The sequence below is a fragment of the Rhinoderma darwinii genome, chromosome 4 (genome assembly GCF_050947455.1).
Source record: "Rhinoderma darwinii isolate aRhiDar2 chromosome 4, aRhiDar2.hap1, whole genome shotgun sequence".
Classification (NCBI taxonomy): domain Eukaryota; kingdom Metazoa; phylum Chordata; class Amphibia; order Anura; family Rhinodermatidae; genus Rhinoderma; species Rhinoderma darwinii.
The window spans coordinates 354913753-354933779 of NC_134690.1; the positions used below are offsets into that span (position 1 = coordinate 354913753).

The following is a 20027-nucleotide window of genomic DNA, read 5'->3' on the forward strand; positions in this document are numbered from 1 at the left end:
TACAGCCGACACTTCAGAGTAACGAGCGGCATCGTACTCTAGAGCGCGATCCCACTCGTTTAACTCGTTAAATACTGTGGTCAATAGCGACCGCAGCATTTAAATAGAAAGAGGGGGCGACCCCATCTAACAGCTCCTCGCGCCCCCCGCAACGCAATCGCGCGGGTGGGGTGATGGTTGCTATAGCTGCCTGGGGGCCTAATGAACGCCCCCAGGTCCGCCATCTTTGTACACCTATTAAGCCTTGCCTCTGGCAGGGCTTAATAGATGCCTGTCAGAATCACGACATACTGCAATTCATTAGTATTGCAGTATATTGTGCAAGCGATCTAACGATCGCTGGTTGAAGTCCCCTAGGGGGACTAATAACAAAAGTAAAAAGGAGTTAATTTTTTTTACATAAAAAAAAAAAAACAACAGTTCAAAAAACACCCACTTTTACCATTTTCCCCCTAGAGCATAGTAAAAAATAAATAAACATAATTGGTATCGCCGCGTCCGTACAAGTTTTAACTATGACAAAATATCACTATTTAACCCGCACGGTGAACATCGTAAAAAATTAAATTGTAAACGCCAAAATCTCTATTTTTTGGTCACCTAATCTCACACAAAAAATTAAATAAAAAGTGATCAAAACGTCGCATGTACCCCAAAATGGTATCATTAAAAACTACTGCAAAAAATAAGCCCTCATACCACTTAATCGACGGAAAAATGAAAAAGTTACGGCTCTCGGAATTTGGCGACAAAATAAATTTTTTACACTTCGGTTTTTACTTGTAAAAGTGGTAAAATATAGAAAAAACAATATATATTTGGTATCGCCGTAATCGTATTGACCCGCAGAATAAAGTTAACATGTTGTTTTAATCGCACAGTGAATTCCGTAAAAATGGCGCGCAAAAAAAACCATGGAGGAATCGCTGTTTTTTCCATTTTCTACCCTACAAATAATTTTTTCCCGGTTTCCTAATACATTATATGGCAAAATAAATGGTGCTACGAAAAACTACTACTCGTCCCGCAAAAAAAAAAAGCCATCACAGGACTATATAGACGGAAAAATAAAGACGTTGCGGCGTCTGGAAGGTGGGGAGGAAAAAACAAAAATGAAAATCTGAAAAAGGGCTGCGGCGGGAAGGGGTTTTTCCATTATCATTATTTATCACCTATCCACAGGCGAAGTGATAAAGATCTGATCGGTGGGGGTCCAACAACTGGCACCCTTACCGATCACCAGAATGGTTTACACCCTGCTGTTCCAGGGATCCCCATAAGAATGGAATGGTAGTGTGCATACTCTATTATGGGAAAAACCCTTTAAGGCAACAAGTTTATCATGAAAAACAAAACGCATTTCTATTTTATCTATTTAGAAGATTGAGGGCAAAAATACGACGTGGCATATGCAGCAGTTGCTGGTAGTATACCTTTATCCGGTTTGTCTTCAGATGTGTTGGCCAGGAGAGGGGCAGTGAGGACTTGCATACAATGATTATAGAAGAAATTCAGGAATTCACTTTTCTCAGTTTTCTACAAAGAGGAAAGAAAAAAAAAAAATGCAGATATCAATATTGTAAAGCCACAAAAGGTATCTTCTACAGTCTTATGTGGACAGTGCTGTGGACTGCGGACACACACACACACACACACTGCAGGTAAGGTTAACAGTAACAGACCTAATATATAACAGGTTTCTTATGAAGGAAGAACATAGAAATGCTGGAATACTTGTAGCTGCCTAAACGGGCATGTAGGTTTCAGTCCAGTGTGTGCACCCAGTATTGCCACTGCACTATACTTTAGGTAAAGAAAAATAAAAAAAAAAAAAAAAAAAAAGGATGCTTTTACCCATTTGCATGTTCTTACATTAGCTGTCGCTAACATGTTCTCGGGGTCTATCAGTGTCCGCAGGAGTCCCATTAATTGAACGGCTCCACCAAGCTCGGGGTCTGTATCACAAATCATTTGCTCGATCACAACATTTATCAACAGAATGTCCTGTGGCAGAAAAAAAATATTTGTTACAATAACACAATATTACATAGTTATAGTTTGTACAGTTGAAAAAAGACGCATGTCCATCCAGATTATGAATACTTAAAGGGAATGTGTTGCCCGAAAAACATGTTTTTTTAAAAAAAAATTAAACATTTAGTGTGTGGGTGATTAAACATTGTTCAAATTTTTTTTATTTTTTTGCACGAGTCCAGGAAATATTATAAATTATTTCTAATTTATAATACTACCCATTTTTGGTCACTAGATGGAGCGGTTCCCAAAATTGCAGCATTGCAACGTTGGGTTAAAAGCCCTCGCTCTAGTGAGCTCTCAGCATCCCCCCCTCCTTTATCCTGGCTAGTGCCGGGATAAACGAGGGGTTTGAAAGGTTTAACCTCCTACACTGTGTGTCGCCATTTTTTGAGGTAACCCACAGTGTAGTAGGTTTACATACAGTAGTAAACACACACAAACACTAACATACATTGAAATCTCTTACCTGCTCCTGCCGCCGCGGCTCCCTCCGGCCCGTCCGCTCCCTTTGCTGCCGCTGTTCCATGTGCACAAGTCCGGAAGCCGCGACCGGAAGTAGTAATATTACTGTCCGGCCGCGACTTCCGGTCCACAGGAAAATGGCGCCGGACGGCGCCAATTTCGAATAGGACTGTGTGGGAGCGGCGCATGCGCAGTTCCCACACAGACGCCGTACACGGCAGTCAATGGGACGGGAGCCGTTCACAGTCCCTATGGGACTGGAGCTGCCGTGTTCCATGTCTGTGTGTGTCGTTAATCGACACACACAGAAATGGAACAAAAAATGGCAGCCCCCATAGGGAAGAAAAAGTGTAAAAATAAGAAACAGTAAAACACAAACACACAAATGAAAATAAACGTTTATATTAAGGCACTAACATCTTTAACATATAAAAAAATTATTTGTGATGACACTGTTCCTTTAAGCAAGGAGCAAATTGAAAAGGATAAAAAAAAGTTATCCATAACAAAATGGACCAAAAGATTAAAAAAAAAAATTCCGGAGCGCTTCTTTAATAAACCTTGGGGCTAGAGTCTCATTATTTTGCATCTGATAATTGCACACTCCTATGTTGGGCTGAATACACTACACATTGGATGTAATGAATGCGGCCTCATTTCTTTACAATGGGAGTTCAGGAAACCACTTCGTAAAAGGCACTCTGCCTGTTCCGGGAATACCCAGCCACCTCGTAAAACAGTGGCCAGAGCCCAGCGACAGAAGGTAGGACAAGACTCAGGGGGCCCCGTTCTGGTTATAGGTGGGGCCTTAATCTAATGAAGTGGGACCCACATCTATCAGACATTTATGGTATATCCTGTGGATATGCCAGAAATGTCCGATATGGGAATATCCCTTTAACCCCTTAAGGACGCAGCCTAGTTTGGGCCTTAAGGCTCAGAGCCCATTTTTCAAATCTGACATATTTCACTTTATGTGGTAATAACGTCGGAATGCTTAAACCTATCCAAGCGATTCTGAGATTGTTTTCTCGTGACACTTTGGGCTTCATGTTCGTGGTAAAATTTGGTCGATATATTCAGTCTTTATTTGTGAAAAATTGCAAAATTTAGAGAAAATTTACAAAAAATAGCATTTTTCAGAATTTAAATGCATCTGCTTGAAAAACAGACGGTTATACCACCCAAAATAGTTACTAGTTCACATTTCCCATATGTCTACTTTTCATTGGCATCGTTTTTTGAACATTATTTTATTTTTCTTGGACGTTACAAGGCTTAGAACATAAACAGCAATTTCTCATATTCTTAAGAAAATTTCAAAAGCCTTTTTTTGAAGGTGCCAGTTCAGTTCTGAAGTGGATTTGAGGGGACTATGTGTTAGAAACCCCCATAAAACACCCCATTTTAAAAACTAGACCCCTCAAAGTATTCAAAACAGCATATAGAAAGTTTTTTAACCCTTCAGGCATTTCACAGGAATTAAAGCAAAGTGGAAATTAAATTTGCAAATTTCATTTTTTCTGCTGAATTTCAATTTTATTCAATTTTTTTTTAGTAACAGAGAAGGTTTTACCAGAGAAACACTACTAAATATGTATTGTCCAGATTCTGCAGTTTTTAGAAATGTCCCACATGTGGCCCTACTGCGCTCGTGGACTAAAACACAAGCCCTAGAAGCAAAGAAGCACCTAGTGCATTTTGAGGCCTCTTTTTTATTAGAATATATTTTAGGCAGCATGCCAGGTTTGAAGAGGCGTTGAGGTATCAAAACAATGGAAACCCACCAGAAGTGACCCCATTTTGGAAATTACACCCCTCAAGGAATTCATTTATGGTTTTTGTTATCATTTTGACCACACAGTTTTTTCACAGCACCTATTTGAATTGGGCTGTGAAATGAAAAAAATTATATTTTTTCCAATAAAATGTCATTTTTGATCAAATTTTCTTATTTTCACAGGGAACAACATACCCCATTTTGTTGCCCAATTTGTCCTTAGTGCGGCAATACCCCATTTGTGGTGATAAACTGCCGTTTGGGCCCATGGGAGGGCTCAGAAGGAAAGGAGCGCTATGTGTTTGTTGGAGTCCAGATTTTGCTGGATTGGTTTTCGGGTGCCATGTCGCATTTGCAGAGCCCCAGAGGTATCAAAGCAATGGAAACCCACCAGAAGTGACCCCATTTTGGAAACTACACCCCTCAAGGAATTCATTTATGGTTTTTGTTATCATTTTGACCGCACAGGTTTTTCACAGCACCTATTTGAATTGGGCTGTGAAATGAAAAAAATTATATTTTTTCCAATAAGATGTCATTTTTGATCAAAATTTCTTATTTTCACAGGGAACAACATACCCCATTTTGTTGCCCAATTTGTCCTTAGTGCGGCAATACCCCATTTGTGGTGATAAACTGCCGTTTGGGCCCATGGGAGGGCTCAGACGGAAAGGAGCGCTATGTGTTTGTTGGAGTCCAGATTTTGCTGGATTGGTTTTCGGGTGCCATGTTGCATTTGCAGAGCCCCAGAGGTATCAAAGCAATGGAAACCCACCAGAAGTGACCCCATTTTGGAAACTACACCCCTCAAGGAATTCATTTATGGTTTTTGTTATCATTTTGACCGCACAGTTTTTTCACAGCACCTATTTGAATTGGGCTGTGAAATGAAAAAAATTATATTTTTTCCAATAAGATGTCATTTTTGATCAAAATTTCTTATTTTCACAGGGAACAAAATACCCCATTTTGTTGCCCAATTTGTCCTTAGTGCGGCAATACCCCATTTGTGGTGATAAACTGCCCTTTGGGCCCATGGGAGGGCTCAGAAGGAAAGGACCACCATTTGGCCTACTGGAGCTTTTCTGGTGCTAAGTCATGTGTGCAGAAGCCCCTGAGGTACCAGTACAGTTGAAACCCCCGAGAAGTGACCCCATTTTAAAAACTACACCCCTTAAGACATTCATCTAGAGGTGTAGTGAGCATTTTGACCCCACAGGTACTGTGTAAAAGATAATGCGCAGCAGATGGTGCAGTGTGAGATTTGCAATTTTATATATGTATATGCCATTTCAGTGTCCAATATAGTGTGCCCAGCATGCGCCACCGGAGATATACACCCCTTAAATTGTAATGTGGGTTCTCCTGGGTACGACAATACCCTACATGTGGCTGTTATCAGCTGCCTGGGCATACGGCAGGGCTCAGAAGGGAAAGATGAGGGGGGTAAGCTGTGCGGAGTGCATCAGGGTAAATTGAAAATCAAGGGATGTATGATACATTTTAAAACAATCTTTTATACAGAGCCCTGGTTTTTCGGGACACGTGTCACATTGGTATATTGTGTTCTTCCTTATCCCCCTCTTATAGCAGACTCTGCACCTCTTTTGACTCTTTCCCTTTCCACCGGTTTGGGGACCTTCTCCTGGAAAGTGTTGCCCTGGTACGATGCGCCCCCCCTTCCTGGTCCCTAAAGATTAGATCTTGAAATTCCAGGAAAGTTCCCCTCTGGCCTGCACATCGACGTAGCACATACGCATTGTACAAAGCCATCTGTATGATGTGCCCGGCCAGCTTCTTATACCACACCGCATGGCGCTGTAGGGCTTCAGGACTTGATTTGACAAGTCCATCCCTCCCATGTACCTATTGTAGTCCAGGATGCAGTCTGGTTTGGGGGTGGCCTTTCCTTCATATATCCTAAATCTGTAGGTATACCCTGATGCACTCTCGCAGCTTATACATCTTCACGCCATACCTTGCCCTCTTACCTGGCAGGTACTGGCGGAATTGAACCCTCCCTTTAAAATGTACCAGGGACTCATCAATAGAAAAACACTTCTCGGGGGTGTATGCTTGGGAAAACCGGGCACTGGAACGGTCTAATAGGGGTCTCCGTTTATACAAACGGTCAAAACTGGGGTCATCTCGGAGTGGGCACGGCTCATTATCAGTATAATGTAAGAAGCGAAGTATTGCCTCATTTATTTATTTTTTTAGGTTCCAGTTCATTTCTGAAGTTGCTTGGAGGGGCCCATATATTAGAAACCCCTATCAAACACCCCATTTTAGAAACTAGACCCCTCAAAGTATTCACAACAGCATTTAGAAAGTTTATGAACCCTTTAGGTGTTTCACAGAAATTTAGAGCAAAGTAGAGGTGACATTTACTCTTTTTATACCATTTTTTTTATAACACAAAAGGATTTATCAGAGAAACGCAACTCAATACTTATTGCCCAGATTCTGCAGTTTAGAGAAATATCCCACATGTGGCCCTCGGGCGGTAATGGACTGAAGCACCGGCCTCCGAAGCAAAGGAGCACCTAGCGGATTTTGAGCCCTCTTTTTTATTAGGCACCATGTCCGGTTTGAAGAGGTCTTGTGGTGCCAAAACATTGGAAACCCCCCAAAAGTGACCCCAATTTGGAAACTAGACCCCTTGAGGAATCCATTGTAGTTTTCATGGGGTGCATGCGGCTTTTTGATCAGTTTTTATTCCATTTTTAGGTGGCGTGGTGACTAATAAACAGCAATTCTACTATTGTTTTTGTATACTTTTTTTTTACAGCGTTCACCGTGCGCTATAAATGATATATTAACTTTATTCTGCGGGGCGATACGATCACGGCGATACCAGATGTTTATAGTTTTTTTTTATGTCTTATGGCGTTTGCACAATAAAATACGTTTTGTAAACAATCATTCACTTTTTGTGTTACCTTATTCTAAGAGCCAGAACGTTTTTATTTTTCAATCAATAAAGCCGTGCGAGGACTTATTTTTTGCGTAACGAACTGTTTTTTCCATCAGGACCATTTTTAGGTACATGCGACTTTTTGATCTCTTTTTATTCCATTTTTTGGGAGGTGAAGTGACCAAACAATTGTGATTGTGGTACGGTTTATTAATATTTTTTTTTACGGCGTTCACCGTGCGGGATAAATAATGAAATAATTTTGTAGTTCAGGCCGTTACGGAGCGGCGATACCAATTATGTATAGTTTATTTGTTTGTTTATATATTTTTATTAATAATAAAGGCCTGATAAGGGAAAAAGTGGGACTTTTACTTTTATTACTTTTAAAACTTTTATTTTCTTATTTTTACACATCTTTTTTTAACTTTTTTTTTACTTTATTACTTTGTCCCACTAGGGGACATGAGGGCAGGAGGCCCTGATCGCTATTCTAATACACTGCACTACATGCGTAGTGCAGTGTATTAGAACTGTCAGCTACTCACTGACAGCAAGCATAGTGGGTCCTGACGTTGTCAGGACCCACTAGGCTTCCGTCTATGGCATAGCCGGACGCCATTGTTTGGTGTCCGGTTGCCATAGTCACCATCGCCGGCCGCTATCGCGTAGCAGGCCGGCGATGGCAGCTTAACCCCTAAAAAGCCGCGATCTCTATAGAACGCGGCTTTTAAGGGGTTAATCAGCGGGGACACAGCGATCGGTCCCCGCTGTAGGAGCTGTGACAGCTGCTGAACAAGACAGCAGCGTCACAGCTCCTGTATGTGTCGGGAGGACGGCCGAAACGGCCGTTACTCCCGAGACGTACTATTACGGCATGGAGCGCGAACGATACAGCTGCCATGACGTAATAGTACGTCAAGGAGCGGGAAGGGGTTAAGTACCAAACCTATTTTTGTTTTTCCCATCATGCCTTTCAAGTGCCATAACTTATTTTTCCGACAACACAGACAGGTGAGGGGTTATTTTTTGCGGGACGAGTTGTAAATTTTAATGGACACATTTAATGTACTGATATATATATATATATATATATTCTATCTTTATAAAAAAATATAAGTATCTTTGCGGTGTGGAATAGAAGAGAAAATCCTGCAATTCCTCCACTATTTTTGGAGTTTTGTTTTTACGGCATTTACCGTGTGATAGAATTCTGCAGTCCAATATAAATTTTGTATCATTCTCAAGAGACAATTTATTTTGTTGCTTTGCGGAACGAGCTGTAGTTTTTATTGGTACCATTTTGAGGAACATATGACTTATCACTTTCTTGGGGGGGGGGGGGGGGGGGGGGAAGGAAGCGACCAAAGCACAAAAAGTCTGGTCTTTATTGCTATTTTGACGGCGTTCACCGTGCGGGATAGAACACATTATATTATGTATTGCAGTGTATTGTGCTTTTTGCTGGCTCCTATTAAGCCACGCGTCTGCCAGGGATTAGAGAGAACCTTTCACCAGCCCATACATGTGCAGCCGAGTGCACCACGTGATAGGCACTGCTGCACAAATCTGGTCTCACTTTAAACTGTTTCTAGCCTACTCCGTTATTTAGATATCGGTGCAGTTATATTTGCCACTCGATATGTAAATAACCCTCTGAACGGTCAATGGAGCGTGTCTTTTATTGTAAATGGCTGGGAGGCGTGATACTTAGTGCTCTAACACTGTCCAATCAGCTATGGACAGTGTGAGACCGGCTTGTGCAGTGTGATCTCTCTCGCGAGATCAGTCTTTGTCGCCCGTCTGTCGAGAGCTGAAGAGAGAATGAGAGCGTGCGCTATAATACTACGGTATTGCTTCTGTCAAAACGGTGGAACCCTTGCACAACGGAGCCAAACGGAAACCATTAGCACTGGATCCGTCACCATTGAAATCAACGGCGCTGCAAACTGAAACCTATAATTTCGGTTTGTCTCAGTCAGGGTTCAGTTCATGGGTTCCCTGACGGAAAGCTCAGATGGAACCCATGAACGGAGCCCTGACGCAGATGTGAACGAAGCCCAACGCGGCACTTTTTTTTTTTCGCTTTTAATTCAAATGCTCACCTAATGAACTCCTGCTGTTAAACACAGCGCCTGCACAGTTCTCTCATAACTTGCATTAAACGTTATATAATCCATGTCAGACCGCCGACTCCCGGCACCCCTGCTGATCAGCGGTTTTGAAGGGGCCACGACCCTCATGCAAGCGCTACTTCCCTTTCATTCCTGTCGATGCTCGTACTGTGAATTGCCGACACACTTGCAGCGGCGGTTCACAGTATTCCAGCCTCTTCCGTTCAGCTGACAAGTGAGTAGGTAAGGAAAGAAGGGAAAGCAACACACAAATAAGCACCACGACACATTCAAAATAGCGGATTATCGGGGGTGCCGAGTCTCAGACCCCCACCAATTAGATATTGAGGACACTACCCTTTAAGGTGATCTTACCTTACAGCACAAATAGCAGTAAAGGCATAGCCTATAAGCGGTGTACTTACATCATCACTCTGTTGAGCTTCCTGCATCACAAATTCCCGGACCATAGATGGACTAAATTCTACCAGATATGAAAATATATCGGTAGCAGCTGCTCTAACTTGCAAGTCGTCCATGCCCTAGAATGAACAGCCGAATATTACACAAATAAGGTATACAGATAAAGACAACTCATTTGTATTTGCTTTTTCCTATTACAAAAGCAGATCATTTCTGCTGCAGATATGTCCACAAATCCACAGGTTACATGCAGATTTTAGTTACTTGCATTGTACTCTGAGAATTGTTGGTGTGGGAATATAATGCAGCAACTGCAGTGGTTTACACACAAATCACAATCACCCATATTTGTAAGCGTAAAATTACTTTGAATCACCAAATGATATGGAAAATTCAGGCATTTTTGACCTGTGAGGAGATGCCAGGAAATAGTAAAATCACACCATTTGAGGACCCAGTTAGTGCGGCAACTTTAGATTGCTCAGGTCTTCAAGCGAGATTTGAGGGGACGACTGCGCTTAGCACTATTTTTCATATAGTGCTACTGCCAATGTACCATCGTGATGAAATCACAACCCCATTCATTTTAAACAATTGGACATCAATACTTATGGTTGGGGGAACTCCTAGAAGTAGTAAATGAATAACGAGATGCTGGTGTTTTATGTAAAATATATATGCACTTTATAAACACAAATTTAGATAGCAAGAAATCCAAAGCCGCACATGTCGGGCGGTTACATACCATGACAATTTCCAGGGCAGGAAGAATTCCTAGATTTGCCAAGGTTTTGAAAAAAGCGTCTCTATTTTGAGGCTGTAATGTTTGTGAAAACGCACAGAATTCCTTAAAAAAATTTACCTGTGGGAAAAAAAATAATAAATAGAAGAATACCTATTTCCTTTTACTGTGCAGCTGAAAGCAGTAGAGACTATAGCGTTCTTTAATTGAATTAGGAAGACATGAAAAATGGCTATTTTATCACTGATCACTACTTTACCCCGTATATCACAAGGCGTGCGACCGTTCAGGAGCAAATCCATACAGACATACATACATGTGAATGAGACTCGCAGCTCTTGTTATAAGCCACACTTGTATGAGATTTTCCAGCGTTCCTTTATGATATGTCACTACACATTGTAGGATCTGGGAACATCTCTTACCAATTCCCGTCTTTTATCATCATCTGTGGCTTCGTCCGTCAACTGTGCAAAAACTTCTGACAAAAACTTTTCATCTTCCTGTAGTGAACAAAACGTCAAATACTGTATTGCTGCTCATTCTAACTTGTAAAAACGACAAAACAATGCAATTCAAGGAAATCTAAAAATACAAAAAACGCACTATGGCGAGCAAAATACTATTACTTCAGGAATTTAGACATTTCTGGAGAGTTCAGGCAGAGATGGATCAACTGGCCTCACAGTTATGGTCTGCTTATATGCCGATTAGGTTATTTAGAATTAATAGGGGGGGGGGGTAACCCCTAGCTTGTGAGAGCCCTCTAGTATTAGCCAAAACATAGCCTTTTCCCCCTCTGGAGGTAAAACGGACCTAAACAGTACTCTTTCTGAACTATTCCCTTCTGTGTAGGGAAGGAAAGTCAAATCAAACCTCTCATTAGAACGCACTATACTACTGTGCACGGTGTCAAAAAGTAAATGGAAATTGCACTTTAAGGCTATGTTCACACGGGATATTTTGCCGAGTTTTTTTGACGCGGAAACCGCATCGCAAAACTCGGCAGAAACGGCCCGAGAACGCCTCCCATTGATTTCAATGGGAGGCGTCGGCGTCTTTTTCCCGCGAGCAGTAAAACTGCCTCGCGGGAAAAAGAAGCGACATGCCCTATCTTCGGGCGCTTCCGCCTCTGACCTCCCATTGACTTCAATGGGAGGCAGGAGAAAGCGTATTTCTCGCTGTTTTATGCCCGCGGCGCTCAATGGCCGCGGGCGAAAAACGTCGCGATAATTGCCGCGAAAATCGGCGTGCAGGGAGAGGAATATCTGCCTCAAAGTTCCAAACGGAATTTTGAGGCAGATATTCCTCCCCCAAAATACTCTGTGTGAACATAGCCTAAATCAGTTTTTTTTAGTGGAAAATAACAGGATCATCTCTTAGTCAAGCACCGTATCCTCATACGTGGAGGAATGATCAATAGTCTCAAGTATCTATTAGTAGATGACATCTTTCCTCAGTCCCCGGATCACCAGATCTTAACTTCCTGCAGCCGAGCAGGAACTTCAAGTTTTCAGTGGAGTTCGAGAACCTTTCACCTGCCCATACATGTGCAGCATGTAATGGGCAGGGCTGTGCAAACCCTGGGGCACTTTACATTATTGTTTCTAACCTCCTCCGTTATTTAGAGAACTAAATAACAGAGGAGGTAGAAAAAAAAAAAAAAAAAGTAAAGTGCCCCAGGGTTTGCGCAGCCCTGCCCATTACATGCTGCACATGTATGGGCAGGTGAAAGGTTCTCTTTAAACACTTTAACCCCTTAGTGACCAGCCCATTTTAGGCCCTAATGACCAAGCCATTTTATTCGTTTTTCTATAGTCGCATTCAAAGAGCTATAACGTTTTTATTTTTTCGTCTACATAGCTGTATGAGGACTTGTTTTTTGCGGGATTAGTTGTGCTTTTTAATAGCACCATTTTTGGGTACATATAATTTTTATATTAACTTTTATTAACCTTTTGGGGGGGGGGGGGGGATTATAAAAAAAACCTGAAATTCCGCCATTGTTCTATGCGTTTTTAAATTGACGCCGTTCACTATGCGACGTAAATAACATGTTACCTTTATTCTATGGGTCGGTACGATTACGGCGATACCACATATGTGAAGGTTTTTTTATGTTTTACGACTTTTGCACAATAAAAACACTTTTGAACTAAAATTATTTGTTTTTGCATCGTCGCTTTCCAAGAGCTGTAATTTTTTTATTTTTCCATCAATGTAGTGATTTTTTGGGCTTGTTTTCTGCGGGACAAGACGTAGTTTTGAATGGTACTGTTTTGGGGTGCATGGGACTTGATTCATTTTTATTATGACTTTTTTGGGGGGGGGGGGCAATGGAAAAAAATTGCAATTTCGCCATGGTTTTTTGCGTTTTTTTTTTACGGTGTTCACTTTGCGGTTTAAATTACATATTAACTTTATTAATGGAGTCATTACGGTCGCGACGATACCACATATGTGTACTTTTTTTTTTTTTTACACTTTTACTAAATAAAACCACTTTTTATGGAAAAAAATGGATTTTTTTACTGTACTTATTATTAATCTTTATTTCACTTTGATGACTGATTTTATTAGTCCCACTAGGGAACTTTACTGTGCGATGTTCCGATCGCTGCTATAATGCTTTGGTATACTTCGTATACCAGAGCATTATTGCCTGTCAGTGTAAATCTGACAGGCAATCTGTTAGGACGTGCCTCCAGCGCGTCCTAACAGGCATATGTCCAGGGCAGACCTGGGGGCTTTTATCAGGCCCCCGGCTGCCATGACACCCCATCGGAGACCCGCAATCCCACTCCCTCTGTTAAAGTTAAATGCCGCGGTCGCTATTGACGGCGGCATTTAACGGGTTAAACGGCCGCGATCGAAGTAAACTTCGATCGCGGGCGTTGGAGCAGGAGCTCAGCTGTCATCAGACAGCAGAGCCCCGGCTCCTGCCTGCACGGGAGACCCGTGCAGGACTTAGACTAGGCTGACGTGAAAAGGCGTCAGCCTAGCCTAAAGCCCATTAGTGACCGACGTAAAAAGGCGTATTGGTGGTCACTAAGGGGTTAAAAGGAATGTGTCATTAGAAAATAAAAATTTGATTTAAACAATAAATAGATATAGATCAGCAGCACAGGACCAAAGACTAGATTGGGTGAACGCCTCTTGGGTCAGTGTCCAAATGACCCTTCAATGTAGGCAGAAGAAAGTCAGGCAGCACTACCAAATATATGTGGAAAAAAAAATGATCCTTTTTTTTCTCACTTTCTTCTGATTTCAACAATAGGTTATGTTAAAAATCACCAAAAATTCTTATTTCTATGCAATTTAAAAAAATAATCTAAAAATCTTGCAGTTTTCACACTCGCCACTGAGCCTCACAATAGACTGACACTTCCTGTTCTGTATTGATCACTTCTCAACAGTCATCTCATCACAGGCAGGATTACAATGAAAGGTAATACATCTATATAGAGAACACTGGATCCACCATTTATAATAGGTGATGGACACAACTCCCCCTGCTATCCCTTCCTGCACAGGTCACAAAGCATGCCTAGAAAACTACCATAGAAGTCAACGGGTTCCCTCCTGTTCACAGGTTCTTTTACAGCAGAAATATGGAAATTGTCTGCTTGTAATAGCGTCCCCTGGTGTGCAAATGTATAGGTCTCTGCATGTCATTCAAGTAAAGCTTTGTTAGACGTGCAGCTTCTACTCTAACAGGGAAACAAACAGGGAGAAAAAGCCCAGCAGGGGCAGTAAAGGGTCATTCAGACGAGCGTAATACGTAACTCACAGCACACAAACCCATTCATTTCAATGGGGCTATTCAGACATGCGTGAGTTTTCACACAGCGAGTGTCCGTAGCGTGAAACTCACTGCATGTCCTATATTGGTGCGTTTTTGCGCACCTAGTCGCCGATTGAAGTCTATCGGTGCGTGAAAACCACGGACACCACACGGATGACAGCTTGCTGTCCGTGTTTCACGAATCCGTTGCATAAAAAAAAAAAAAAAAAGTGCTTGCATTGACGTGAAAAACGCATGCCATGCGGACATGAAATGTAGGAAAAACGCTGCGTATATGCGCACAAATCGGATACGCTCGTCTCAATGTAGCCTTAGCCTTTGTTCACATATCTGTTAGGGCTCTATTCTGACGTTCCACATGAATAGAGCCCTGACTGACAAACGGAAACCACAGGTTTCCGTTTATCACCATTGATTTCAATGGGGACGGATGCGGTCTCAATGGTTTCCGTTTGTCTCCGTTGTGCAAGGGCTCCGTAGTTTTGATGGAATCCGCACTGTAGTCGACGCTATTGATTCCATAAAAACGACGGAACTCTTGCATAACGGAGACAAACGGAAACTATTTGGACCGGATAAGTCACCATTGAAATCAATGGTGATGCAAACGGAAACCCATGGTTTTAGTTTGTTTCAGTCAGGGTTCTGTTCTGACAAAGCTCAGACGGAACGCAAGAACGGTCTCCTGACGCCGATGTGTATGAAGCCTAAGGCTCTATTCACACGACAGGGTCCGAGTGTCGGCCGATAAAAACTGACGTTTTGGTCCGTTCCCGGTTTACATTTTTAACCGGCAGATTTTGACCTGTTTACCTTGTTTTTTTTACTGGATATTGTGGTATGGGATAGAGCAGTCTACTACACTATTCCATACCTTTTTTTTGCAGTGTACTAACATATACTGCCTAGACGGATACACCTGTTGACCTCAGCTGGGTGAATGGGGGCCTATGAATACGTTTAACGTATACACTAGGCGCTTTCCCGGTGTATATATTATACATACACTAATCGCAGTGTGCACAGATCCTAAGCAAGATCTGGACTGACCCGAATCCTTAGACAGCATAGACCAAAGTCAAACACTGCAGAATAACTGCTGATCTACTAGTAGGTGACTTTAAACAGTCAAAAGCTATGTACACCTTTGTAAGCAAATGTTTTTTTTTAATTAAATGCATTTTGTGTTTTTTAACCAACTTTCAAATTGACTAAGGGCCTTCAGATTTCAGTTTTTCCGACGGAATCAATAGCGAAGTCGACTCCGCTATTGATTCAGTCGTTAAAGCAGAAACCTGCCGGAATGGTGACGAACAGAAACCATTGGCAATGTTTTCGTCACCATTGATATCAATAGTGACGGAAACGGAAGCTGTGGTTTCAGTTTGACTTCCCGTTGCGGGGGTTCACCTGACGGAAAACTCCTACGGAGCCCCGGAACGGAAATCCAACGCTGATGTGAACAGGCCCATATTCCAAAATGGTTTAACTTTTTAAAGATAGAGCTTCTGAATATCCTGTATACATAGAAGCTGTATCATTCTGTCCCAGCTGATTGTCAGATTAGGTGAACTGACAGCTCGACAGAGTGGGTCGAGTGTCTGACAGGACCCAGCTAATCACATCCAAGTTCATAATTTAGGTGTGACCGATATGAAATGCTTACAGAAGGTGAGCAGAGCCTTATAGGAAGCTATTCGCATCCTGGAAACTCAGTGGCTGCTCTGAAAACCACCATACTGACCTTCACCACTGTCACAAGGAGATCTAGTTAAAGGGGTTTTCCTAATCAGAGACATTTATGATATATCCACAGGATAGTCCTGAATGTCAAATAAATGCCGCTCCTACCTCTTGGACCCGCACCTGCCTCTAGGAACGGGGCCCCCTAATGGCGGTTCTAGCGCTCTGTGCTGTGGCTGAAGCATGTGATTTCCAACCATGAACCACGAAAACAGTGCAGCTCACGGAGCTACGCTGTTTCCGTGACGACCATTCAGTTCTATGGGACTTCTGGAAACAGCAGAGCTCAGCGAGATACGCTGTTTCTGTAATTCATGGTCGGGAATCAGAACAGCAGAATGGGGTTTAGGCGGCCCCGTTCCTAGAGATAGGTGCGGGTCCCAGAGGTGGGACCCGCATCTAGCTGACATTTATGACATAACCTGTGGATACGTCAAATATCTCTGATGGGAAAACCCCTTTAAAGAGGCTCTGTCACCACATTATATGTGTCCTATCTCCTACATAATGTGATCGGTGCTGTAATGTAGATTACAGCAGTGTTTTTTTATGTAGAAAAACTATCAATTTTGACAGAGTTATGGCCTATTTTAGATTTATGCTAATTACTTTCTTAATGCCCAATGGGCGTGTTTTTACTTTTTGACCGAGTGGGCGTTGTGGAGAGAAGTGTATGACGCTGACCAATCAGTGACCAAACAGCGTCATACACGTCTCCCCATTCATTTACTCAGCACATCGTGATCTTGCGAGATCATGATGTGCTGTCACTTACTCACACATTAACGTTACTGAAGTGTCTCGAGAGTGAATTGACATCACTTCCAGCCAGGACGCGATATCTATTCACAATCCCGACACTTTGGTAGCGTTTGTGTGGGACTTCCAGCACAGCACATCAAGATCACGCTGTGCTGTCATTTACAGTGTGATCTCGCAAGATCACGCTTGCTGTCATTAAGTCCCACACAAACGTTACCGAAGTGTCGGGATTGTGAATAGACATCGCGTCCTGCTGGAAGTGATGTCTAGTCACTCTCGAGACACTTCAGTAACGTTAATGTGAGTAAGTGACAGCACATCATGATCTAGCAAAATCACTACGTGCTGAGTAAATGAATGGAGAGAAGTGTATGATTCTGATTGGTCAGCGTCATACACTTCTCTCCACAACTCTCACTTGGTCAAAAAGTAAAAACATGCTCAGTTGGGCATTAAGAAAGTCATTAGCATAAATCTAAAATAGGTCATAACTGTTAAAATTGATCGTTTTTCGAAATAAAAAAACCACTGCTGTAATCTACGTTACAGCACCGATCACATCATGTAGAAGATAGGCCACTTATAATGTGGTGACAGAGCCTCTAAAATACAGCCGACTGCAATTTGACAGATGAGGACAACTGAAGGACTTTCATCTACTGGTGTTTTGTTTTTTTAGGAGAAATCGGCTCTTTAAATACTTTGAGCATCCTGACTATACAGATTGCTTGTGTGGGCGAGGCAGCAGGAAGGAGCGTGCTCGGGCTGACTTCTACCTGTACACTGTATTCATTACTTGATGTGTTTTCTGACAAATAATTGCATCACAGATTACATAACCACTCTGACAAACACCGCCTGCAGACGTCAACACGCACTCTTTTCTTACCTTGGAAAAACACTTTCTACTTGTACCAAACATGAACAACAATCATAGACTTTTCATGACTACATGCCAAGTAAACAGGACTCAATGTATTTACCACAGATACTGAAACCGCTTATAGTCAATCTACCCAGGAACACAGAAAAAAAAACTAAATAGCATTTGAGACAGTCAAAATACTACCCAGGTAAAGAACATTTCTAGTGGCAAGAAGAACTTTTATAGAAAACAAAAAACAGATGAAGTGATTTATACTTATTCCTATTTGAGCTAATGGAGCCAGAAAGACAGAAACCTATTGTCCTCTAGCTAGTCTTAAAGGGAATGTGTTGCCAGCAAAACATGTATATTTTTTTTTAGTTAAACATTTAGTGTGTAGGTGATTAAACATTGTTCAAATTTTTTTTATTTTTTTCACGAGTCAGGAAATATTATAAATTAGATTCTAATTTATAATATTTCCCAGTGCTGGTTACTAGATGGAGCTATTCCCAAAATTGCAGCATTGAATGTGGTAAAGCAACCACATTGCTTTTTGCTGCAAAATTGGGAAAAAAAGCCCTCGCTCTAGTGAGCTCTGAGAATCCCCCCCTCCTTTATCCTGGCTAGTGCCGGGATAAACGAGGGGATTGAACGGTCTAACCTCCTACACTGTGTGTCGCCATTTTTTGAGCTAACACACAGTGTAGTATGTTTACATACAGTAGTAAACACACACAAACACGAACATACATAGAAATCTCTTACCTGCTCCTGCCGCCGCGGCTCCCTCTGGCCCGTCCGCTCCCGCTGGTCCAAGTGCACAAGTCCGGAAGCCGCGACCGGAAGTAGTAATCTTACTGTCCGGCCGCGACTTCCGGTCCACAGGAAAATGGCGCCGGACGGCGCGCATTTCAAATTGGACTGTGTGGGAGCAGCACATGCGCCGTTCCAACACAGACGGCGTACACAGAAGTGGATGGGACGGGCCCCGTTCGCAGTCCCTATGGCTGCCGTATTCCATGTCTGTATGTGTCGTTAATTGACACATACAGAAATGGAAAAAAAAATGGCAGCCCCCATAGGGAAGAAAAAGTGAAAAAATAGAAAAAAGTAACACACAAACAAATAAAAACGTTTTTAATAAAACCCTAACATAAAACGGACATGAAAAAAAATAATTTTGGTGACACTGTTCCTTTAAAATGGTATAAATCTGTGTAGTCAGCGAGTCCGAACTAGCTGATCTCTAGTTAGGCCGGAGAATAACAACTTTTTGGTGCATATGTTAGCCATTTCCTAGGATTTGTCAAGCCGTAAATTACCATTTTTTGGTTTTCACACACTGCGTTTTTAAGAGCAGTTTTTTTTTTGTGCAGCCAGATGTTACATCAAAGAGTGTGTGCGTGTGATAAAATAACTTTCAGAAAACGCAGCTGAAAGCTCACAGAATGCCTTATTGGTGATGGTTTTGTGGTGTTTCACAATTTCCTTATGGGCTTCAATGGGCAAAAATCCAGCATTGAAAACTGCACACACAGTTTAGGAGTTGTGATTATGGTACAGCTCTTTGCAGTGTAAACTTAACCTTAAATGTAATATCTAAGGCACCCTGAACACGACCGTGCCCATAATCACGGCCAGTGATTAAGGGCATGGCCGGTCGCTGACAGCCGCCCGCATTCGCAGGCCATGCTCCAATATATAGTATGGGAGCACGGTTCGTAAAAAGCAAAAAATAGGACATGTCCTATCTTTTGCGGAGCCTTTCTACGGCAGAGACGTTCCAATAAATATACAGGAAGGGGTCAGTCGGCCATAGAAATGAATGGGTCCGCAATTATGGATGAAATCTACAGTCGTGTGCAGGGGGCCTAAGCATTGTAGATAAAACAGATCTTTAAAAAGGTTGGATCTCCGAACATAGAAGTGATGTGGCTGACTGCAGCCGCCACAGGGAGGACTTAAGGGCTATGGACATCTTTGCACGGAATTTTTTTTTTTTTTTGCCAGAAACCAATGGTGCCTGTTGGAATGTATTCCTTTAACCCTTTCCTGTCGCAGCCACATTTTTTTGAATTTTAGTTTAGATTTTTCCTCCCCACATTACAAGCCATAATTTTTTGATTTTTCCATAGATATTGCCATATGGCGGCTTTATTTTTGCGGGGCGAATTGTATTTTTTCACGGCACCATTTATTGTACCATATAACGTATTGGGAAACTGGGAAAAAAATTCTGTGGGGTGGAATAGGAAAAGTGATTAGTCAATATTTGAGGGGTTTCATTTTTACAGCTTCCACCTTACAGTAAAAATGCAGTGTTAATATTATTCTACCGGTCAATACGATTACGGGGATAACAAATTTATATAGC

At 42.0% G+C, this 20027-nt stretch overlaps 1 protein-coding gene across 2 annotated transcripts in view; it reads right to left on the reverse strand.

Moving 5' to 3' along the window:
* The window catches only part of PPP4R3B (protein phosphatase 4 regulatory subunit 3B), a 54640-nt gene that overhangs the window by 14545 nt on the left and 20068 nt on the right, over window positions 1-20027 (reverse strand). Inside the window, exons 5-9 of one of the 2 annotated variants that reach the window (XM_075862981.1) lie at window positions 10901-10978; window positions 10479-10595; window positions 9736-9852; window positions 1855-2004; window positions 1434-1536 (exon numbers count right to left, since the gene is read on the reverse strand). In XM_075862981.1, coding sequence (XP_075719096.1) covers window positions 1434-1536; window positions 1855-2004; window positions 9736-9852; window positions 10479-10595; window positions 10901-10978 — 565 coding nt within the window. The remainder of the gene's footprint in view (window positions 1-1433; window positions 1537-1854; window positions 2005-9735; window positions 9853-10478; window positions 10596-10900; window positions 10979-20027) is intronic. The other variant, XM_075862982.1, reaches the window with a different exon arrangement.